Source organism: Phytophthora ramorum (genome assembly GCF_020800215.1).
Source record: "Phytophthora ramorum isolate Pr-102 chromosome Unknown Phyram_PR-102_s0016, whole genome shotgun sequence".
Lineage (NCBI taxonomy): Eukaryota > Oomycota > Peronosporomycetes > Peronosporales > Peronosporaceae > Phytophthora > Phytophthora ramorum.
This window is the reverse complement of record NW_027150662.1, coordinates 873,803-895,767: the sequence shown is the minus strand read 5'-3', so window position 1 is coordinate 895,767 and position 21,965 is coordinate 873,803. Positions and strand designations below refer to the sequence as shown.

Genomic DNA, 21,965 nt, shown 5'->3' with positions numbered 1-21,965 from the left:
GTTTGGTTCGAGGATGGCGCCGCCAAGGTTCAAGAGGCGGTGTTTGTGCTGACGAAGATTTTCACGGTCAGGAGTCGACAACACAGGACATAAGGCACCGCCTTTCATGTGCCTGCACAAAGCCCGTCTGGTTTTCAGGCGCACAGACGTTGTTGGTAAGGCCGTGCGAGTGAACGCGTTCGCCGAAGACACCACAGTGATCCTGAAATTGTAACGAAAACTACATGTAGAGTGGACAAGGCAAGCTCCACCAGCCATACTACTGCCCTTAATCTGAAAGTAAGCTTCGTGACCAAACACGATGCACGTGGAGGTGCGCGCTTTAACGTCAACTTTGCGGCTGTGAATGGGGCGGCATTCCTTGAAATCACTGCAAGAATTGGCGTGCTGTATTTTTCTGCAAGGACTTTTGGTCAGGATCGTGCGATGGGTATTAATATTAAAATGAACGAGACTTGGTTCGAGGATGGCGCCGCCCAAAGGGTCATGCATGAGGCGGTATTTGTGCTGACGAAGGTTTCCACGGGCAGGACAGGAGCTGGATGCCCAAGTCGGCAAGACACCATGCGGGAATTGGATCTCTGCGATTCACCTTATCCCCACTGTAATGGTGCCATTCCGGCACCATCAACGACAGGGAGACATACTGCTTTGTCAGCGACAGACCTTCGTTTGGGGTAATAGGATGGTGGGCGTGATCAGCTTGCTGTACGTTCCATCGCATGTGTCCGGTGGACACATCGTAAACCTGCCACCATCAACAACCTGGCCAGAGAGATCACGTGGATACCTCCTCCCCATGACATCAGTTTCCAACTTTCGTCGCGAGTTTGCAAGACAACAGAGAGAAGCATGGCTGCGGTCGAAAACAGCGGCAGGTTCGCCAGCAGCGACGTTGGGCTCGACATCGAGGCTCTCGAAACTCACACAGGTCTGAGTGACCGACCACAGTTGCTGTCGTTTCCAGCACTGAAGCGAAATGAAGATGGATCGCCTCGACGTCTAGCTGCAACGTTTACACGGAAGCGCAATGTGTCGGAGCTGATTGACACCACGACGCAGCACTTTACGACACCCCATGAGCCACTCGCGGCTGCTCCCAAGTGTCCTACAACCCTCGAGGACGACAACTTCGTCAACCTAAAGGCGACGAAACCGAAGCGAAAGCAAATTCGACTTGTCACCGAGCGACGACGTGAACAGTGCCGAACGAGCCAAGCTCGCTTTCGTCTCAAGCAACGCGGCCATATCGGCGAGCTCGAACGTCATATTCATCCGTTGCGTAAAGAGGTCGAGCAGTTGACTATAGAGCGCAATCAGCTATGCTACGGCGCTCAAACGAAGCGCAACGCCTGGAGCGTCGTGGTGGAGTACTTTCGTCTCTTTCGCAATGGATACCACACCGAGATGAGCGAGCTGAAGCCGACTGGTGCTTCTTCACCTGCGACCAGTCTCCACGACCGAGAATGTTTTCTGCGACGTGCGATGTCACCTGACGTGGCGTTCGGAGAAATGAACGGCGTCGACGCGCTCATTGAGCAGTGGAAACGATACTCAACCTACTTCGGCGACCTTCACTTTCAACTGGAGAAATTGGAGCAGGAGCCGTCCGGAATCATGGCCGCGTCGGCCACTTTGAGTCTTACAATCACGGTTATGACGATGGCTTTTGTGTTTCCGCATCTGCTGAGCTCACAAAGGCCAGATAGTGGTGCCGCTGGCGATTACTCCAGGGTGATCCGCCGCCTTCTTGGCCAGCGGCTCGACTGCCGGTGCTCAATTCGATTCCTGTGGGATAAAAAGTCTCGACAGTTGACGCGACTGTACTCTACGATGAACTGGTTGGCCCCGTTGCTCCAGCTGCTTGGTAGCCTCGAAGATGTGAATTGTGTCCTGGAGAAAGCACATATTACTCCAAGTCACTTGCTGGAGAAAACACATACCACTCCACTCCATTTGGCTGTAGATCTCCGAGGGTACAGTAGGTCACGTGTAGGTAGAATTTGAATACATTCATGTTCTTCTGGCGATCGAGGGTTTGTCGATGTAGCAGTAGGATTAACCCGTGTGGCTACAATTTTCAGCGTTATATTCTCCTTCTATCCACCGATGAGAATCATCGGGCGGTTCTTTGCCTTCGACAGTCCGTACATGTCTCCATGACCTCCAAGCGCGAACTTCTTGCGCTTTACTGCCACATCGACGATGTCGTGGATGTCCTTGTCGGCGATGTTGTACCGCATGGCGTCTCTCAAACTGACCTCGGTGTTTCCAAACAGACAAACCTTTAAGTTCCCGTCGGCAGTCAGCCGAAGGCGATTGCACGAGCCACAGAAGTGTTCACTCATGGACGTGATGAACCCAAACTGCCCCTTGAACCCTGGCACATGGAAGGCTTTCGACGTGTCGTTCACTCCATCCTGCAGCTTCTCGACAGAGGGGAATTCCGCTTGAATGATTTCCATCATCTCCTTGAACGGCACGAAGGTTTCATCATTCCACCTATTGCTATCAAACGGCATCCACTCAATAAAGCGCACATCCACCGCATGCTTCTCCGTGAAAGCCACAAAGTCTACAATCTCGTCCAAGTTAAAATGGCGTTGCACCACGCAGTTGATCTTAAGCGGAGCGAACCCAAGCGCCTGCGCCTCTGTGATCGAATTCATAACGCGGTTAAACCCTTGTCGCCTCGTAATATGCGCAAACTTGTCTGCCTTCAGCGTGTCCAAACTGATGTTCAACCTGTCGGCACCCGCTTGTCGCAGCGCCAGTAGCTTCCTCTGCAGCGTGATGCCATTCGTCGTCACCCCCACCGACTCAATACCCGGAATCGCTCTCAACTGCGCAACCAATTCGACCAAATCTCGGCGCAGCAGCGGCTCACCGCCCGTCAGTCGAATCCTCTTCACGCCCGCAGAAGCAAACAGTCTCGCTAATCGGACGATCTCTGGCGTGGTCAAAAGGTCCTCCGCAGGCTGCAACGGCACGCCGTCCTCCGGCATACAGTAGCGACACCGCAAATTGCAGCGTTCCGTCAACGAAATCCTCAGGTACGTGTGCGCTCGTCCAAAGCGATCCACCAGTTGCGCTGGCACCGCGTCCTCTCGTGGCTGTCAATGCAGAATCAATCGTCAAATTCCGACTCGAGCCCCCCGCAGCTCGTTTTTCAACCGTACCGACTGCCTTATCTCCGCCAGGATCTGCTGAATCTGCTGCAAGGATTCGTCAGGCGATGGCGCTCTCGCTTGGGCCTGGTCGTGGCTGGAATGTGTCCGACTGTTCGTGACAAAGTCTTGCAGACTCGGGCCTTCCGCCACCTGTCGCTTCCACTCCGCGCGGGTGCTGAACGCGGCGCTGCGGCGAGCGAAGCGTCTGGACAAGGAGGACACTGCGCGCTGCATTGAAGGGCGATAGAGAAGTGAGTGCGAGATGTTCCAGCGACTGCAGTCAGTATGCGAGGATCCATCGAAATGCATAGTTTCTGCACATCCCTATGAGTCATCTGATTGGCGTGACGCGCCCCGGTGACGCGCCTTGAAGCGAGCGTCAGCTTCAGACTGCACCGTAATCGTCATCAAGTCGTTGGCGCAGAAGTAGCCGCTTGGTGAGCTTCGCCCAGCGCCTGAGCACGAGCTTTTGGTTGAGTGCGATGGCCTTCTCAATGGTCTGCTGCTGCCTCTCGGCGTGGGCGTCCAGCAGCATGGTCTCGTGGCTTGTGGCCGCCACGATGCCCGACACCTTGGGCATCGTCCGGCCGTTGCGCACCTCGAAGCCCACGACGGCAGGGGCGAAGTCGACGCCTAAGGACTCGGCGATTGCGTCCATGCGAGGCAGACGGATATGCACGGCACCACGAGGGACGTGTGCTGGACTCCAGATCTCGATGTTGCCGTACTGGTTCTTCGGGACGAGGCCGTCCACCATCGGAGGAGGCTCGAATTCCGCTGTCTGCCACAGACCGAAGAGTGCAAGGGAAGCTCCACCAGGTCTCCCATTCTTGTCTTCCCCACAGGCGTTATCACTGTCACCACTTCCGCCAGGGTTACTGAGAACATCGTGACCCCGTGACTGCCACTTTGCGGGTTTCTGACGCTCGCTCTCCATCACAACTCGACCAAGACGACGCCACTTGAAGGCAGATTGAAGCGGCTGTACGTGTTCACGGAGAAACACCGGTTGGCCGTTGAATAGCCCCACCGCCTTGCGCGGGTGAAGACACTCGAGCCGACCCAAGTGACGCTCCAAGCAGTACAAGTGATGCTTGCGGAAGCCTTCCACGCTGGTGGGCATGCCTTCTGCCAGTTTCAATGTCTCCAGCTCCTTGTTTTCGTCTGCGAGAACTTTTTCCGCGCCTTCTGTCTCCAGTGATGTAGACCCGACCTCTCTGTTTCCACCAAGCTGCTCGAGTGTGTCTTCATTGAATTGTTCAAGAACCTGTTTCAGCCAGGAGTCTGCAAGACGCAGCTCCAAACTCTTACTCCATTGTACAGTGTATCGCGACGATACATCCACGAGTAGCCCGTCGTCCTGAATACTGAGCACATACGAGAAGCGCGCCGCCTTCCCGCGCAGTGGCTCTACCTCTTGTGGGCGGTTTACTAGCCGCCGCACAGTATCAACGTGGATCCAGCTCTTCGTCTTATCATCCAGCACTTCGCACCACAACCAAAACACTCGATCTATACTCGCAGCACTCTCCGGGTCTAACTCCTCGTCGACTTCCTCCTTCTCCCCGTCATCGCCACCGGCAGTCTGTGCCTTCTTCTTCAGCAACACGTTTGCAACTCTTTGTGGACGCCGTCGCTTGGTGGGCCTCTGCTTGAATGACGACTCGAACGCCTTCCCTCTCTGCACCAGCAATGGGTCCACCGCGCACGTCAAACGATAACGCAGCTGCAGCGCACCACACAACGTTGCAAACAGCACCGCCAGCTCGTATTCTCGTCCTCTACGGCTGAAAAACACATTCAAGAGACTCGACTCGGTCATCAATTCCCCTTCTATCGCTTCCTCCTCCACTTCGTCTGCCAGTTTGAACACTCGACGGAACCATCGAACGAGCTGCTCCAAGGAGTACGCGAGAGGCTGCTGCTCCATTTCCGTGAAGAAATCCACGTCGCTATCCACTGTCAGAGACAGCAGCAGACCACGCAGCAATTGGGAGCGACTGAGAGCGCTCCATTTGACGCGAGTGGCCAAGAGAACCAGCAGATGCGTCTGGTGCAACGCCTTTTCTCGCTCCTTCTCGTCTTTCGTCAGGCGGATAGGCGCTCGTCGCCTCTTGCCAGCGACCGATGCAGCGTCCTGCTCCGCTAGTGATCGATTCAGCTGTTCCCAGTCAATTTGCTGCCGATTCTGCGACGATTCAGCTGCGTCGTGGGGCTCATCGTCGATGTTATCGTTTGTGACGGTCTCCTGAGTCTCGGAGGGGGAATTGGAGGCATCTGGTTGGTCGGTTGGATGATCCGAGGCCTGCTGCGATGTGCTGACGTCCTCCCAGTCCACATCTTCCTCTTCGTCGTCGTCCAGCTCGCCTGCAGAGTACGCGAACTCCTCGTCCTCCGACGCCGACATACTCGATCGGATTGTGTAACCCAAACGTAACTCGGTTACACCAGCGATCACCTCAGTCTGAGGTGATACATGTAAATCTTTGCCAGCTCATCTTTCTCGATAGTCCACTGAACCATCCTCCGGCCGGAGGAGTGCTCGTCAGCCTCCGCCACCAGGCGCAGTGTGGTCAGGCTACTGAGCCTGCCCGAGTGCTTCCTCACGAGATCTCTAGGCGAGGCGTCATCCAGGGATCAGCGAGTGAATCGGCACTGCGTACTGATCGCGGCGCGCAACCCAGCCCTGGCACGGGGTTGACAACATAGGCAGCCTGATCCACGTCCAGGGATGCAGAATGTCGCCGCTCGAAAGGAGGTCGAGCGTGGCCACGAGCGAAAACAAGACCATGGCAAACGAACGGAGAAGTCTTGAAGTTTTTGACGGGCGCAACGCATATTGGAGAATGAAGAAGTCTCTGTGTGCTGCTGAACCATCCACTCAACAACATAATTGCCGTAGAATTTATTGACCGCTTGGTCGCGTGGATGTACCAAAGTGAGTGGCAGCTTTCAATGACTTCCAACATCCGAGCGGTCTGGGAGCTGAGGACAGGTCAAAAATTGGCTTCGGTTAGATGGAGATCGACTCGGATCGTCTCGTTACTCCAAAACCAAGGCTCAAAACATAACACAAATTTTTTTTGCCAGCTCTGCGAGCTGATCTGTTTATTTGGTTTTGTTGTTATCTGCTGTTTATAGGTTTAGTAGTTTTTCATGAGTCAATCGTTGATCGACTTCCGGCTTCTTTTCATTGTCAAGCCAGCATCCAGGATCGGTGGGGCCCTTCACGGTGTCTTAAGCTCCATTTCGACATAGAGCTGCTGCAGTTGTTTGCTGAGTTGCTTCAGCACTGGGGTCTCCCCTTCTTTTCTCAACTGCCGCTGGGATTTCTTGATAGATCGGCCCATGTTGCGCGTGATGCGACGTGTGACGTCTCGATCGAGGCGATCATGATCGCGCTCCGCAGCTAGCAGGTAGCCAGTAAACGTGTTATCGAGATGCCCTGTTCGTTGATCGTCTAGGTACTTCCACACAGCTGCTCCCTTGATACGGTTCGTGCTCGGACGCGTGAACGTCAAGTTTTCGACCACATTCACAACACTATCTTGGAGCACTTCTGTCGCCAAATGCCATGTCTCGTCCCCCGGGTGGAGCTCCATCTTGTACAACACGTAGGTAAAGCACTGTTTCTCCAAAATGTGGTCCAGGTCCAAAGCATATGGCGTGGCGAGGTCCAGATCCTCGCGATTGTAGATATCGATTCCGTGACATCGAGTGACAACATCGCTCTGCACTGTCTCCCGAAAGTCGGCGTCACTTGGGTTGAGAACATTGGGCGAAGTGTAGGGAATGGTCGGGTCGTGAGTGGCGCAGCAATAACCGTAGTCTGGTTTGGCGGCGCTCCTACAACGCTGCTTGGTGCCGATCTTGAAGCCTTGGCATCTCGGACGCCCTTGCCATATATGGTGCCAGCAATAGCCGAGATCGTTCAGACCCCAGGAGATCCCGCAGCGACCACCATTAGGCTTGTGTCCGTTGCACATGCTGCGCGGTCGAGTTCGGCGTCTTAAGAAGTTCTTATGCTCTGCTCGTCGAAATGCAGACTGAGATCTTGCGGCTCAAAAGCCTTCCAGCCCCTCGGAAAAAAGCTCTCCCCCCAACTTCAACTTATTGCACGACCCTCCAGAAACCGATCGCAGTCTCGATGTCTTCCTGCCACGGCGTCACCAAGCAGGGCGCGCCCTGCTCCGTCTCGTGGGGGATCAGTGCCACCGGCTTCTGTAAGTTTCACGCGCCCGACGCGCGTCAGTGCCTCGGCACCTCTCGCTCATCAGGCCAGCGCTGCAGAATCCGCTGGGACCTGGACGCCGACGGCTTCTGCGCACACCACCGACCGGCCGATCTGCCCGCAGTCGCAGCTCCATCCGCCGCCTGTCGAGGCCGCACCAAACGCGGGACCGCGTGCTCCGTCACGTGGGGACTGGACGCCCAGGGCTTCTGCAAGTTCCACGTACCCGACGCGAGCCAGTGCCGAGGCCTCGCGCGCGCCTCCGGTCGCCGCTGCAAGATCAAGTGGGGGCTGGACGAGCGGGGCTATTGCCAGTTCCACCGTCGGGTGGACGCCCCCGCTGCTCGACAGTGTGCAGGCCGTCGCTGTGGGCAGACGGTGGGCATCGATGTCCACGGGTTCTGCACGGCTCATCGAGCGGTGGACCCGCAGCGTCCATTGTGCCGTAGAGAGCGCTGTGGAAATAACGCCAAAGATGGGTACAACTACTGCTGTGCAGCTCATGACCCAGAGTTCGCAGCGTCATACGTGGCACCGAGTATGTTTAACGAGCCTGGACTGAGGAGTAACGCCGAAGGGGAGATCGTCAAGCTGTTCAAAAGCCGAGATCTGTATCATGGAGAGAAGCTGGACCTGAACACGGTGGGCGCGGTGGAGCTGGACCATATCCTGGAGAAACAGTGTTTTGCATACGCCTTTCAGCATGTGGAGTTTGAAGGAGAGGAAGAAGCGAAGGACGTTGCGTTCGTTCTACGGGAGGAGGTCGTGAACGAGCTGCCGAATTTGTGTCTGACGCGCGCGACGACGAACAAGATTAAAGGTGCTGCTGTCTTGAAGTTCCTCGATGACTCATTGACTGGTCACCGAAAAGAGAAATCGTTTACGGACTATTTGCTGGCGGAGGAGCGGGATGAAACACGACTCAGTCGCGATGTGACCCGGACGATTCGACGCGAAATGGGATCGGCGCTTCGGAGATGCCAGAGGAAGCTGGCCGAAGAGGGAGGAACACCTGCCTTCGATGCACTCAGTGCTGAGTTACAGCAGTTGTATGTCGACATGGATCTTCACACGTCTCGCACTAGCAAGACGAAGTCGAAGGCAGGCGTGCTTCCGCCTAAGATTGAGGAGAATGACGATGACTATGTGCTGGTCGATTCAGCAGCAACTGATCCGTGGACTGTTGTAGACATCAAGCACGTCAAGCAGTATGTTAAAGTTGAAGCAAGCCAGCCGACACTGAGAGCGAACGCAAAACCGTTCGTGCCGGGGGCGACTCGATTGGGAACGGATGCCTTACAGACAGATACCAACGTGGCTACAGTGAAAGTGGAGCACCGTGAGCTGAAGCCTGATGAATTTGAGCCCAAGAACAGCGCTGCCAACGGAAGTGTTGCTTCGGTATCGCTTCATTCAGAGACAGGTACGAACACCCGAGTTCAGTACGTGAAGCAGGAAAAAGCGTCTGACAGGCAGTCGGCATCAGCAAAAGGCAAACAACTGCCATCCGAGTCAACCTCTGAACGTGTGGTAAAAGGCAAAGAGACGAAAGCGAAGGGGGCATAAAGGAGGTGAGGAAATGAAGCATGTCAACTAAACATGTGCGCGGTGAATAGCAATGAAAATGATCGACACAGGAGTTTTTTTGCCAGCTCGTTGGAGCTGATCTTTTTATTTTATTTTCTTGGTTATCTCGTTTTTCTAGGTCTTTTTTTTTCTCGCATGCAGTGGCCCGCGCACGGGCCATAACAATACCGGCTTCTGTTCATGTCAAGCCGACGGACAAGATCGGTAAGATCTCTGTACGGCGCTTTAACGAGCTCCATGCACTCATATAAAGTATCGCAGCTACCACGACGGTAGCAACATCAAAAGCGACTCGCAGTCGCAAACTCCTCCTCTTCACTTTAGCAAGCGTGCGGCACGGTGCAGATAGAAAGCAGCTTGGAGATTTTGTCGAATGTCGGACGGTCGTTGGGACGCTGACTCCAGCAACGCTCGACGATCCACTTCAACTCCGGCGTGACCTTCTTGTCACGGATCTGCGGGCGATTGCCATCTTTTGCAAACAAAACTGCGGCAAACGGACCTTTGCCGACGAACTGCCTCAGGTTCTGCATGTACGGCTCCTCTTCGTGCAGCACCTCGTTCATCAGCACGCCGAACGAGTACACGTCCGTCTTCTCGTTGGCAGCCATGCTCGAGCTCAGCAGCTCCGGGGCCATGTACGCCGCCGTACCGCCAGCAATACCCTCCAAGTCGACATCGCCGTCGTCGCTATTGCCGGTGGCGCCGCGAAGCATGTGCGACGATGTGGTGCTGGCTGCCTTGGCACGGAACGTAGCGAGGCCGAAGTCCGCGATCTTGGCTTGGAAGTCGTCGGTGATCAGCACGTTCTGCGGCTTCAGATCGCCGTGCGTCACGTTGCACTCGTGCAGTTGCGCCATGCCGTACGCGATACCCAGCAGGATGTTGAGCTTGACACGACCATCTGTCATCTTGGCCTCGACGTGCGAGTCCTCGCAGTAGTGCAGCAGGTAGCTGAGACTTCCCTTGGACACGTACTCCATGACGAGACTGACCGGCTTGAGCGTGTATCCGTGCAGCTGGACGATGTTGGGGTGGTCGCCAAGCATGCCGAGGATGAGTGTCTCGCGGATGAACATCTTGCGCTCCTTCTTGGTGAGCTTGGACGCGTGCAGCTTCTTGATGGCCACTTCCTTCTTGTTCCACTTGCCACGGTACACGGCGCCGAAGCCGCCCTGGCCTAGTAGTTCGGCATCCTCATCTACGCTGAGGTCATTGTCGAAGTCGAGTTGAGTGACGCTGCTCTTGGGCATGAAGCTGTCGTCTCCTGCGTCGTTGTCCACGTTTGCGAAGGCGTTGCGCAAGGCTGCGGTTGCTCTCACCGGTTCGGGTTCGGAGATCATTTCGACTGGCGACTCGCGTTGCTGCCGCATGAGTCGCTCAAAGAGACGATCCTGGAGGCACTTTTTCTCGTAGTAGTCGTCTCGCTTGTCTTGTTGGACCAGGCCTGGAGATCCTGCGATGAAGTGGCGTGCAACGGTCTTGGTCATGTCTGGCGAGCCATCCTTGAGGCATGGCACCCAATCCGGCAGGGATTCAGCCGGGTGCCAGCGTTGCGCTTGGCTCTGGACCCAGTCCTTGGCTTTGTTAGTGCGCAAGTCGGGCATGCCGGCCTTCGTCACAGGCACATCGTGTGGAATACCTGCCAGGCGCGATCGAAGTTTCGCTCCCTTGCTGCCATTTGCGCCACCATTGTCCTTGTTGGAGGAGTTCAATGCGAGATTCTCCATCTTCTGGACCACCTCGCGCGAAGACTTGTAGCGCATGTCCAGCTTACCGGTCTTCGTGTAGTGCAGATCGCTGCTCGATGGCGCAGGCGGAGCTTTGGTGGACTGGGAAGCCATGGCTTCACGCGACGACCTGTAGCGCTTGTCCAGTGCGCCGCTCTTGGTGTAGTGCAAGTGGTTGGAGGCAGTAGGTCCTGTTGCTGCCTGAGTCACGGCAGCTTGTGAGCTCTTGTACCTCATGTCCAGAGCGCCGCTCTTGGTGTAGTGAAGATCCGATGCGGACGAACGACTGGGCGTCGCGTAGCTGCCAGTGGAAGCAGAGGCGACGGCAGCATGGGAGCTACTGTAGCGCATATCCAGCGCCCCGCTCTTGGTGTAGTGGAGACCAGACGCAGAGGAGCGACTGCTTCCTCCTCCATAGTATCCCCCTCCTCCCCCTCCAGAAGAGACTGCGGCACGCGAGCTGCTGTAGCGCATGTCGAGAGCCCCACTCTTCGTGTAGTGGAGACTCATGCCTGTGAAGAACACACCCGAGACTTGCCTGGAAGGCTGCAGATTCGAGAATGAGGGGACGAGACGAACGGAAATGAAAGGGATTTGTGGCGACCACTTCAACATGGGTCAATTGCTGCCATTCACAGTCCCTGGACATCGATCAACAGCGTTTTGCTACACCTCGCTTTCATTTTCTATTCTACCAGCTCTCCAGACTTCTACTCGAACACGGCAGCTATGGATGCACGTCGATGGATTGCACGGGTTTTCGGTGACTGCCTGAAAGGAAGACGCGAAGATGAAGCAGATACCGGCTGGATGTGCAAACAGGGGACCAGCATGGCGCTCACACCAGTGCCATACATCAACGTATCACCTGTTCACTTGCAGCCGTGCGCACCAACAAACGCGACAACAACTTCTATCAACGAGGAATCGGAAGCTCAAGACCCGGCGCTGTGGACGGAGACCAATCGCCTTGCAAACGCTGCAGCAGCCTGGCAGATCCGCCGCGTGATGCCCGTTGACATGGCTACGTTGGATGAAGCTGAATTGGCGAAGATGACGAGGCCGGAGCTTGCCACGCGCTTCAAGGCGCTCCCCGTTCTCATGGTCCTGCGTGCCGACAACAAAGCCCTGCGTCAACTTCCTCTCGACTTGTTGTCCACGGAAGCGTTTGCCAGACTCACGCTTATCGAGAGACGAGCTATCCACAATGTGTTTGGCGAGCGACCTGCGGGATGGTCCGAGGCACAGCTTTCGCTCTATGCTGTGCGAGAACGCGAGCTGATCGAAGCTGCAAACAGGGACTCAGGTGGGAGGTGGGCATACGATGTCATGTATCCGGTACAATCACCTCTCACGTACTCAACCTACGCCCAAGAACCGCGTGGATGGCATGACTACATGTACTAGTTTGAGGTGATCTCCTTCACAAGTGAACTGTTGTTGAAGCATAGGAGACCATAATGAAAGCGTTTGTAGTTTTCCCTGTCCGGTTCGTTTCAACAGGCAAAGCTTTTCTGGTGGCAAGCAGATGTCCTTGTCCTCGTCCTCCGATGCCTATGGTTATGGACAGCTGAAGGTGGACACCTCTGCTGGTATAAGCCGTGATGAACTGCCGCTTGTGTTCGACTTCGCATGGACCAGAGCACGAAGATTAATTTACTCCACTGGACAATAGCCACTTCCGATTTTCCAGCCAAACCAACAAGCAAATTCAACCACTCCATAGATTCTTGAGCTTGAGCCTGTCACCATGAGCGGTCTGCACTACACGAAGAGCGAGCTCTGGACATGCGCTACAGCAGTTCACGCGCTTCGGTCGCCTCGGGGTATTAGTCATCGTCCAGCTCCTATTCGACACCCAGCTGCTCGGCACCAAGCTACAACACTTGCACTACACGAAGGGTGGGGCCCTTGCCATACGCTACAACAGCTCCCGCAATGCAGTAGCCACCGAGTACTCGAGTAGTTCGTCCACATCGAGTTCGTATCCGGCTCCGCGCAACTGTGGCAGCACTAATACGGATCTTCAATACACCAAGAGCGGCGCACTGGACAAGCGCTACAGGTCGTCGCGTGAAGCCATGGCTTCCCAGTCCACCAAAGCTCCGCCTGCGCCATCGAGCAGCGATCTGCACTACACGAAGACCGGTAAGCTGGACATGCGCTACAAGTCTTCGCGCGAGGTGGTCCAGAAGATGGAGAATCTCGCATTGAACTCCTCCAACAAGGACAATGGTGGCGCAAATGGCAGCAAGGGAGCGAAACTTCGATCGCGCCTGGCAGGTATTCCACACGATGTGCCTGTGACGAAGGCCGGCATGCCCGACTTGCGCACTAACAAAGCCAAGGACTGGGTCCAGAGCCAAGCGCAACGCTGGCACCCGGCTGAATCCCTGCCGGATTGGGTGCCATGCCTCAAGGATGGCTCGCCAGACATGACCAAGACCGTTGCACGCCACTTCATCGCAGGATCTCCAGGCCTGGTCCAACAAGACAAGCGAGACGACTACTACGAGAAAAAGTGCCTCCAGGATCGTCTCTTTGAGCGACTCATGCGGCAGCAACGCGAGTCGCCAGTCGAAATGATCTCCGAACCCGAACCGGTGAGAGCAACCGCAGCCTTGCGCAACGCCTTCGCAAACGTGGACAACGACGCAGGAGACGACAGCTTCATGCCCAAGAGCAGCGTCACTCAACTCGACTTCGACAATGACCTCAGCGTAGATGAGGATGCCGAACTACTAGGCCAGGGCGGCTTCGGCGCCGTGTACCGTGGCAAGTGGAACAAGAAGGAAGTGGCCATCAAGAAGCTGCACGCGTCCAAGCTCACCAAGAAGGAGCGCAAGATGTTCATCCGCGAGACACTCATCCTCGGCATGCTTGGCGACCACCCCAACATCGTCCAGCTGTACGGATACACGCTCAAGCCGGTCAGTCTCGTCATGGAGTACGTGTCCAAGGGAAGTCTCAGCTACCTGCTGCACTACTGCGAGGACTCGCACGTCGAGGCCAAGATGACAGACGGTCGTGTCAAGCTCAACATCCTGCTGGGTATCGCGTACGGCATGGCGCAACTGCACGAGTGCAACGTGACGCACGGCGATCTGAAGCCGCAGAACGTGCTGATCACCGACGACTTCCAAGCCAAGATCGCGGACTTCGGCCTCGCTACGTTCCGTGCCAAGGCAGCCAGCACCACATCGTCGCACATGCTTCGCGGCGCCACCGGCAATAGCGACGACGGCGATGTCGACTTGGAGGGTATTGCTGGCGGTACGGCGGCGTACATGGCCCCGGAGCTGCTGAGCTCGAGCATGGCTGCCAACGAGAAGACGGACGTGTACTCGTTCGGCGTGCTGATGAACGAGGTGCTGCACGAAGAGGAGCCGTACATGCAGAACCTGAGGCAGTTCGTCGGCAAAGGTCCGTTTGCCGCAGTTTTGTTTGCAAAAGATGGCAATCGCCCGCAGATCCGTGACAAGAAGGTCACGCCGGAGTTGAAGTGGATCATCGAGCGTTGCTGGAGCGAGCGAGCGGGTGATCGTCCAACTTTCTCCGAGGTTGCAACGTTGCTCAGTACGGTTCCGCCCTCGTGCTAAGATGCTTAGCATGTGCTGATGAATTTGTGAGTGTCTTGAAGTAGCTGGGTGTAGATTTCGTAAAAGGTCAATTATGGTGCCGTTTGTTCTTGTCGACCAACTCCGCAAAGCATGATCATGGAATTGTCTTCTTCCACGAGAAGAGCCCGACGATTCGTAGGATGTAAAATGAGCCCGATAACTGTGCAAGAACTTGACCGGCAAGGCAATTCCTTGTCACCTGCTAACCCAGTTGATTGTAGTCTACCAGCAGGACAACCATGGATTTAATATCGCTCGAAGACTGAAGGCTGTGGCGGCCACGCGCACGGAGACTCTGCACCTAATTCTCGATGCCTGTCAGTCGTATCCGCTGTTCTTGGCAGTGGGTCATCGTCTGTCGTTCTGCTAATGTGAACCGAGTTCGATTTCCTGGCGAAGTCGCGCTGTACCACAACAGCTACTTGGACGTCGTGCATCTGGTCTTCCAGACGACCCAGGCGATTCTCCACGCTGGAGATCTTGCTCAGAAGTGTACTGGACACCTCGCTAAGCTGGCGACTGAGGTCCCCAATCGCCTTCACCACGTTGTCTGAATCATGGTACGACTTTGGTTGTGGTGGCGCGCCCTCCGTCTGCACGGCGTCATCTACACCGTGCTTGTCTTCACCATGCTTGTCTTCCGTCGCGCTCCACCCGCTTTCACTAGCAAACTGCACGGCCTGAAACATCAAAGATATGAGCTCAGCCATCTCAACTCCATCCCACCCCTCTCCGACGTACCTGAGAAGCTCGACCGTCAACTCGCCGACCTGTAGAGCTCGGTCCTGTCCCTGACTTTCTGTCCCGCTTCACCCCATTAACCTGCACCGGTGTCCCGCTTGACGCTCGTCTCTCCTGCACCTTCAAGTGCTGCAGGATAGTGGCCGCGTGGTTGGTCACCGTTGTTGGCAGCACGTGGTTCTCTACCAGAGGTTTGCTCTCCTGTCTCCTGCCGCCTTCCTGGGGCTGGGACCACACGGCCTCCTCCCTGCGTTTGCGTCTCTGCAGCTCCTGCCGCTTGTGCGCCACCGCCGCCGCCGCGTCCGCCACGATCGCAAGTCTCCTGGCCACGAACTGCCGGGACAGAAACTGGGTCACGCTCAGCGACGGGAAGCAGCGAAACTCGTCGCGCAGCAGGCGGAAGGCGCTCTCCACGAAGCGCGCGTCCGTCTTCCCGAACAGGTCGTAGCCCTTGTCCACGAGGAACTGCGCCACTTGGCGCGACGAGTCCAGCAGCACAAAGTGCAGTACCCGCAGCAGATCCGATACATCCCCGGCCTCGAGACGCAGCGCACCAAGTTGCGGGTACTTGGCGACGCGCAGCAGCTTCCGGAGCCGCTCGGCGGCGTTGCGCACGTCCTCGTCGCCCATAATAAATACTAAGTACGAAAGATAAGTAAAATTACAGGAGATTGTCTCGCAAAGGAAGACATTACAGGACAAACAACTTGAGTGCATTCAAAGTATTTCTTGACAGGCATCGGGAATCGACAGTCTATCGCCTAGGCTAGGCTACATGGATTCTGCTTCAGACAAAGAGCCTACCCGAACTTGGTGGCGCCGCCTGTGGTGGAAACGCGACGTCGGACGTGCAGCGAGTTGTACATGAAGGAGTCCACAAAGCCCGCAATCTGACAGAAGCACAACGTTAGTGAGATGGGGCGATGGGTGGTTGAACAGCGCAGAACGCACCGAGATAACGCCGCCCACGATGGCGCAGATCTTAGTCAGGAAGTGCGTGAACGGCACACGGTCGTTCTCCACCTTTACCATGAACGGGGACAGATCGAACACGAAGAACGTTCCTGCTCACAGACACAGCCAAAACAATGTTAGTGCTAGAGAAAGCAGTCAAGTGCAGGCCCATGCGGGTATTACCAGGAAGCGACGTCATCTGTCCGCGAGGGTTCATGTAGTTGCCCTGCTGGGTGACGCCAAACTGGTAAAACATCACAGTGGTAAGTTATCAGGAAAGCACGTTATTATCGTGGGCAACAGCTAGAACGCACCTGGTACGAGTGGATCGCGTTCTCGTCGATGTCGCTGTAGATTGTGGGCACAATCTTGATGTAATACTGAAACACTCCACCAGCTACGTCGCACAGACACACAAACAGACAAGCAAGCTCCCGTTAGACGCACAATAGTTGCAACACAGCACAGATCTGGTCACTCACATTGCGCTGTGATCTTCGAGACGCCATTGAGCGGTCCGTCCACGCCAGGCATGGGCTCGCCAAACGACAAGCTGTGGATGATGTGGCTCGAGTTGTATGTGTGCTCCTGCCCCGGTCGGAACTGGTGCACGAGTCGTCCCTGGCGGTGGAACGTGCGGCCAAGCGCGACGTGGAAGTTGCCAGCCACGCGGTTGACGAACATTTTGCCCGTGAAGCGGCAGCCCTCTCCGTCCTGCGCGAGCTTCTCCTCCTCCACGATCTCGCGCATGCACTGCTCCTTCTGTTCGGCCTCTTCGAGCGACAGGTCGCTGTGGATGAAGGCCTCCTTCACCTCCTCGCACGAGTTGCAGCAGTCTTTCCCCGCCGGGTGCTTGGCGCCGTAGCAGCTGCCGCAGTATCCGTCGGGCAGCTCCGTCTCCTTGACCTGCAGCTCGTCTGTGAGCATAGACGTAGGGCGTCCAATGGCGTCTCCGTTAGCGTCTAGCCGTGTCTTGATCACCGTCTGGTGCATATTGACCTGTAGCTCGCCGGCCACGTCCATGGCGTTGATGTGCGCGTCTCGGCAGTTGACGGCCAGGAAACTCACGTCCAGATTCACCTGCAGCTTCTCGCTCAGCGACGAATCCACGACCATGTGCTCGTGCGTGTTGAGGCTCCAGTACGCGCTGAGCTCCGAGAGGAAGAGCACGGCCATGACGAGCCCTGCCACGACCGAGATGGTGGCGCCGAACTCCGTCTGCACCTTGAACTCGCGGTGCATCTTGGGGTACACGTCCACCTTCTTGAGCACACGGCGCGCCGAGCGACTCACCGCGCTCTCGTTCGCATTGTCTCCCAGCCCGCCGTCGTCCACGTCGCTCTTGACGGCTCGCTGCCGCATCTTGCCTCTGTGTATGACTCTGGAAGGCCGCGTGGCTCGGATTGCAATTGCGTTACCTTCGAGCGACATGTAGAGTCAGAGGTGAAGTGGACCACATCTCGTGCGACATTGAGGATGAAAAAGAGAGCGTGAACCGACGACTGTACCTGTAAGAGCTGGGAACGCGATGGAGGCGAGCGTTGTGCGGAGAGAGGAGGAGGAGGAGGAAAACGCGTGGGCCTTGGAACTAGAGGAGGAGCTGGACCTCGCAGGTATCAGCTACCGGAGCTTTGAGAGGCGTCTGTGACTCATGGCGTCCTTGCTGTTGTGCTATGTAGGAGCCAGGAGTCCTGTCGATGCAGTGCATCCGTCGGAATCGGAGTTGGAAGAGAAACCGGCAGCTGCAGGCGGACGCGAACAGGTGAAGACTGCAACTCCAGCAGTTCGACCGTCGGTGGCTGCTTCGTTGCCGCAGGAGGTGCTGGCGCTCATCATCAGCTTCGGCCAAGTGGGGCGCGTGTGCAAGGCCTGGAGTCTCGCGAGTATTGCGGTCGCGCGTCGTCGCTTTTCCTCGAGACTTGCGGATATTCTGCGTCCCTTGGACATGAACTCTGTGGTTGTGGCGTTGGACGTGGAGGCTGAACTGTATGCTGCGTACGGGCAAAGGTGAGACAGGAGCAGAGCTTTTAAGGTTGTAGGATGATGAATTAACGCCTTTTCTGTCCATGCAGCTACTCGCTCACGAAAGCGTACGCGCACAAGGCGAGGACGCTACTATTTAATCTGAAGGACTCGCGGAACGTCGCGCTGTGCAACCGACTGCTGTCGGGCGAGCTGCCGTCGCACAGTCTGGTGCGCATGAGCGGCCCCGACATGGCCAACCCGCAGCTGGTGCGCCAGCGCAAGGAGTGGATCAAGAAGCGCACGCACGAGGTGATGCGTGACGGCCGCGAGGTGGACGGCTTCGAGTCGGACCTGTTCGAGTGCCGTAACTGCGGCAGCTCGCGCACGCGCTACCGTCAATGGCGACGCAAGGCCGTGGTGGACCGCACGCGGATCATCGTCATTTGCCTGAGGTGTCCGTACCGATGGGAATTGTAGCCGTCCGGTGCAAGTACGAGAAGGAGACCCCCAACCAACCCTACATCTCAGATCCGCAGATCCATGCTGCCCCAGCCTAAGCCGGCGGACGGCTGATCATGTGCGAGGAAGAGTACACCTCCAATCCGTGCTCCAGCTGCGGCAAGTTCAAGGAAAACTTGGGTGGCAGCGAGTTGTACAAGTGCGCGTTCTGGGGCGCGGTCATGAACCACCAAGACCTCAGTGGGGCCAAGAAGAGCGTCGAGATGCTCTTCTAGCCTCGCCGAATTCAAGCGGTGTTGCCTTCATCGCGGAGACCTGTCTTGCCTTGCGGATCATTACGGGCCCAAGAGTATGCTTAGTTACATTGCTGGCCAGGCGTGCATACGTCAATGTCAACGTTGAAGTGAAGCGCATTGAAGCGCCAATAGACGAGTCGGCACTAAATCTGACCATTCAGGGTACTGTGTCGCACTTAGCGCAAGACCCGCATCAAATACCGAGTCACATTTGCTGGTCAAGCATGAGCAGCCCGCCGGATGAGACCTACGAGGACTTCTTCAGCACGGACCTGTTCGTGAACCGCGAGTGAGTTGCCTCTGGCCGACTGTGCATCTTCCGCTCTCTAATTCCTTTTTCTCAGCTACGCGACGCAGGAGTTCGACTTTGGCGTGGTAAAGCAGCAGCTGCTGAGCTCTCACGCCGCCTCGACGGACCACGACCTCACGGGCCAAGTGGTGTGGCCTGTGTCCGCCTTCCTGGCCTGGTACCTCGTGGCTCATCGCGAGGACATCGCTGGCAAGAATGTGGTGGAACTGGGTGCCGGCGCGGGACTCAGCGGCCTCGTCGCATCCCAATTCGCGTGCGTCTTCGCTCCTCTGTGCGTGCGGATGCGCTGCTCGTAATTGACGCTGTTTGTTGCATTACATAGGGCCCACACGGCCCTGACGGACGGCAATGACATCGTGCTGGAGCTGCTGGAAGAGAACGCAGAGAAGAGCGCGGACCCAAGCAAAGTGCAGGCGCTGCCGCTGCTCTGGGGAGACCGCGGGAGCGTGGAAGCCTTCGAGCGCGCGTTCCCGCACCCCGTGGACATGCTCATTGGCGCGGATGTGGTGTGCTGGCCCATTCTCGTCAAGCCCATCCTGCAGACCATCAAGTACCTGCTTCTGCGCTCGCGGAAGCCGCTCGAGACCAAGTTCTGCTGCGGCTTCGTGTGCCGCGCACAGTCCACGGAAGACCTGCTGTTCAAGGAAGCCGTGGCCTTCGGCTTCCAATTCGAGCGCGTCCAAGACGATGCTTTCGTTCCCACGCCGCGACCTGCCGACGTGGTCTCGCATCGCGAGCTGCAGCTGATCGTGTTCAAACTCGACCCAAAGGCGCCCAACTGGAACGAGCCTGTGCACTTCTCCGACGCCGAGCTTGCTAACCTGCAGACTGCTTGCTAGACGAGATAGACGAGAAGTATTCATTCACCGCATGCATGCTCTCCTCAGGTAGAGACACAGGTCATAGTAGAGCTTGGTGTATAAATTATGGATTGGCTCGCTCCTTCCTCTCCGTTAAATAGTGGCGCAGTGATCTAACTGTAGTCACCTTTGCCACCCGTTGTCGCTCACATCTACAAACGCTCACCTCCGCGTCTTCAAACCACTTCCTCGTCCGATAACTGCTCGTCGCACGAACTCTCGTCTTCGCTGACATGGCCATCACGAACCCGCTGCTGACGCTTCGCCTGCCACACGCGCTCCTGGTACACAGCAGTGGCAATCAGCCGCTTGGCAGACTCGTTGTCCACACTGTTGTCGCTGTAGGAGATCTGCGAGAGAACGGGGCACACTAGCTTGCCGACCGTGCGTCCCAGCATCTCCATGCTAGCCGACGTTAGGTAGTTCATCTCGATGCCCAAAAAGCGCAAATTCCGCAACTGGCCGCTCTCCATCGCGTACAGCACGTGGTGGAAGCTCGAGTCGGTAATGGTGTTCCCGCCCAAACAGAGCTCCGTCAGGTTGGGCGCACAGCCGTCAGCCAGCGCATGGCACAAGCTGCGCACACCGTCCTCTCCGATGAAGTTGCGGCGCAGATCCAAGCGCGTAAGCTTCGGACAGACCTGAGACCGCAGCATCTGCGCCACTTTCGTGGCTCCGTAGTCGCCAAAACTGTTTCCAGGAAGGCACAACTCCTCTACCCGCGGACAGCAGCCTAGCATCAACGTGTTCAGAAGGACGTCGGCCTCTCCGTCAGCTTCCTCGTTGGTGAACAGGCACGTGATACTCAACCGCGAGAGCCCTGGGAACGTGTTCTGGCGCATCTGCTCCGCCATCGACACCACTATCTGCTCGTGGTCGTCGTGCGTCACAACAAACCGCTGCGGACAGTTGGTGGCGCGCATCGAAAGCTTTCCAAATGTCATCCCAGCCGATAGGGACACGACCTCCAACTGCCGGAGATGGATGCACTCGCGCAAGATGCACGCTTCCCCTCCTGTTCGTGTGGCGAGCGCCTTCTGTACAGCGTTGCAGCTCAGCTGTAGCGACGTCACAAACAGCGGCGCCAGCGCGCAGGCGATGCGACTCACGCCCCGCGAGCGCATGATCTGCACTCCGTCCACGTAGCTCCAGATGATCTTGCTGAGTTCCTCGTACCCGCGGAAGAGGAGGGTCCCGAGCTCGCTGGGCTTGCGCTTCTCCTCCAACTCGCTTGTCGACTCGTCTTCCTCTGGCATCAGCGCGATGCGCATCCTCTTGCGGACGTTCATGGCGTCCACGCGGTGTTCGCACTCGGTCTTGTCCAGGCTGCGCTTGTGGATCAAGTGCGAGATGCGCGGCAGTGGGCGGACGCTTCCTGCAGCAGCTGCGACAGGCGGGGTCAACGATCCAGTGGACGACGGACTGAAGGCTCGTCCCGTCACTTGAGCTGTCACCTGCATGTGCATCACAGGCGACACTGTCGGCGGACATCGTGCGCGTGCGCTAATGCTGCCAAGGGCTGGGGCCACGTCACAGGCGGGGGCCGTCGTGGTCGTGGCTCTGCGGATCTTCTTGTTGACAATGCCGGCCGTGAGTGCCTGCACGCGTCTGGTCAGGCTGTCCATGTTGACATACTCGAGCAGCGACGCCGAGTGGATGAACATGAGCACCTCCAGCTTGCGCGCCAGCACCCACGTCTTGCTCAGGTCGGTGACCCCTTGCACGAGCTGCGCGTTGCGCGCCAGCAGCTGCCCGATGCGCGTGAGGATCGTGCGGCGGTGCATCGAGTGCTCGCGCCGCTGCCACGTGAGTGGGCGGGGCAGGCTGCGCGCCGCGAACACGGCGTTGTTGGGCTGGATTTCCTGCGGCGGAAGCGGCGTCGGGGCCACGTCCGCCATGCTGCTGCTGGTCTGGGGCTGTGATGCCGAGTGCGGCCGAACTGCCTGCGCGCCGAGTCGGCGGTCCCCTCGTCGCTGTCTGCGATGCAAGATGTGGCCTGCGAAGCGAAGCGAACAATGGCGCTGGCTTCCAGCTTACTGAAA

General features: G+C 57.0%; 12 protein-coding genes across 12 annotated transcripts; 5 read left to right on the top strand and 7 right to left on the bottom strand.

Annotated features, from left to right (window-relative positions):
- Window positions 1-2,099: 2,099 nt before the first annotated feature.
- KRP23_12967 (Molybdenum cofactor biosynthesis protein 1) lies at window positions 2,100-3,404 on the bottom strand (the record flags this gene model as incomplete). Its single annotated transcript, XM_067883622.1, has 2 exons — window positions 2,100-3,113; window positions 3,180-3,404. The coding sequence occupies 2 exons, from the start codon at window positions 3,402-3,404 to the stop codon at window positions 2,100-2,102; spliced, it is 1,239 nt and encodes a 412-aa protein (XP_067739051.1).
- Window positions 3,405-3,555: 151 nt separating this feature from the next.
- Window positions 3,556-5,577, bottom strand: KRP23_12966 (DNA repair protein RAD4; the record flags this gene model as incomplete). The annotated part of the gene is made up of 1 exon (XM_067883621.1): window positions 3,556-5,577. One exon carries the CDS (start codon window positions 5,575-5,577, stop codon window positions 3,556-3,558), a length of 2,022 nt encoding a protein of 673 aa, XP_067739050.1.
- Window positions 5,578-6,397: 820 nt separating this feature from the next.
- On the bottom strand, window positions 6,398-7,156 carry KRP23_12965 (uncharacterized protein; the record flags this gene model as incomplete). The annotated part of the gene is made up of 1 exon (XM_067883619.1): window positions 6,398-7,156. One exon carries the CDS (start codon window positions 7,154-7,156, stop codon window positions 6,398-6,400), a length of 759 nt encoding a protein of 252 aa, XP_067739049.1.
- A 161-nt stretch (window positions 7,157-7,317) lies between these two features.
- KRP23_12964 (uncharacterized protein) lies at window positions 7,318-8,967 on the top strand (the record flags this gene model as incomplete). The annotated part of the gene is made up of 1 exon (XM_067883618.1): window positions 7,318-8,967. One exon carries the CDS (start codon window positions 7,318-7,320, stop codon window positions 8,965-8,967), a length of 1,650 nt encoding a protein of 549 aa, XP_067739048.1.
- Window positions 8,968-9,308: 341 nt separating this feature from the next.
- KRP23_12963 (putative serine/threonine-protein kinase) lies at window positions 9,309-11,228 on the bottom strand (the record flags this gene model as incomplete). The annotated part of the gene is made up of 1 exon (XM_067883617.1): window positions 9,309-11,228. The coding sequence occupies one exon, from the start codon at window positions 11,226-11,228 to the stop codon at window positions 9,309-9,311; it is 1,920 nt and encodes a 639-aa protein (XP_067739047.1).
- A 219-nt stretch (window positions 11,229-11,447) lies between these two features.
- On the top strand, window positions 11,448-12,125 carry KRP23_12962 (uncharacterized protein; the record flags this gene model as incomplete). Its single annotated transcript, XM_067883616.1, has 1 exon — window positions 11,448-12,125. One exon carries the CDS (start codon window positions 11,448-11,450, stop codon window positions 12,123-12,125), a length of 678 nt encoding a protein of 225 aa, XP_067739046.1.
- Window positions 12,126-12,799: 674 nt separating this feature from the next.
- On the top strand, window positions 12,800-14,317 carry KRP23_12961 (putative serine/threonine-protein kinase; the record flags this gene model as incomplete). The annotated part of the gene is made up of 1 exon (XM_067883615.1): window positions 12,800-14,317. The coding sequence occupies one exon, from the start codon at window positions 12,800-12,802 to the stop codon at window positions 14,315-14,317; it is 1,518 nt and encodes a 505-aa protein (XP_067739045.1).
- Window positions 14,318-14,583: 266 nt separating this feature from the next.
- Window positions 14,584-15,709, bottom strand: KRP23_12960 (Centrosomal protein of 44 kDa; the record flags this gene model as incomplete). Its single annotated transcript, XM_067883614.1, has 2 exons — window positions 14,584-15,018; window positions 15,080-15,709. 2 exons carry the CDS (start codon window positions 15,707-15,709, stop codon window positions 14,584-14,586), a joined length of 1,065 nt encoding a protein of 354 aa, XP_067739044.1.
- A 170-nt stretch (window positions 15,710-15,879) lies between these two features.
- On the bottom strand, window positions 15,880-17,395 carry KRP23_12959 (putative endoplasmic reticulum-Golgi intermediate compartment protein 3; the record flags this gene model as incomplete). The annotated part of the gene is made up of 5 exons (XM_067883613.1): window positions 15,880-15,969; window positions 16,031-16,143; window positions 16,217-16,277; window positions 16,348-16,430; window positions 16,516-17,395. 5 exons carry the CDS (start codon window positions 17,393-17,395, stop codon window positions 15,880-15,882), a joined length of 1,227 nt encoding a protein of 408 aa, XP_067739043.1.
- A 166-nt stretch (window positions 17,396-17,561) lies between these two features.
- KRP23_12958 (putative transcription elongation factor S-II) lies at window positions 17,562-18,475 on the top strand (the record flags this gene model as incomplete). Its single annotated transcript, XM_067883612.1, has 3 exons — window positions 17,562-17,646; window positions 17,713-18,040; window positions 18,106-18,475. 3 exons carry the CDS (start codon window positions 17,562-17,564, stop codon window positions 18,473-18,475), a joined length of 783 nt encoding a protein of 260 aa, XP_067739042.1.
- Window positions 18,476-18,977: 502 nt separating this feature from the next.
- KRP23_12957 (Methyltransferase-like protein 23) lies at window positions 18,978-19,902 on the top strand (the record flags this gene model as incomplete). Its single annotated transcript, XM_067883611.1, has 3 exons — window positions 18,978-19,042; window positions 19,098-19,316; window positions 19,386-19,902. 3 exons carry the CDS (start codon window positions 18,978-18,980, stop codon window positions 19,900-19,902), a joined length of 801 nt encoding a protein of 266 aa, XP_067739041.1.
- A 197-nt stretch (window positions 19,903-20,099) lies between these two features.
- Window positions 20,100-21,821, bottom strand: KRP23_12956 (uncharacterized protein; the record flags this gene model as incomplete). The annotated part of the gene is made up of 1 exon (XM_067883610.1): window positions 20,100-21,821. One exon carries the CDS (start codon window positions 21,819-21,821, stop codon window positions 20,100-20,102), a length of 1,722 nt encoding a protein of 573 aa, XP_067739040.1.
- Window positions 21,822-21,965: the final 144 nt, after the last annotated feature.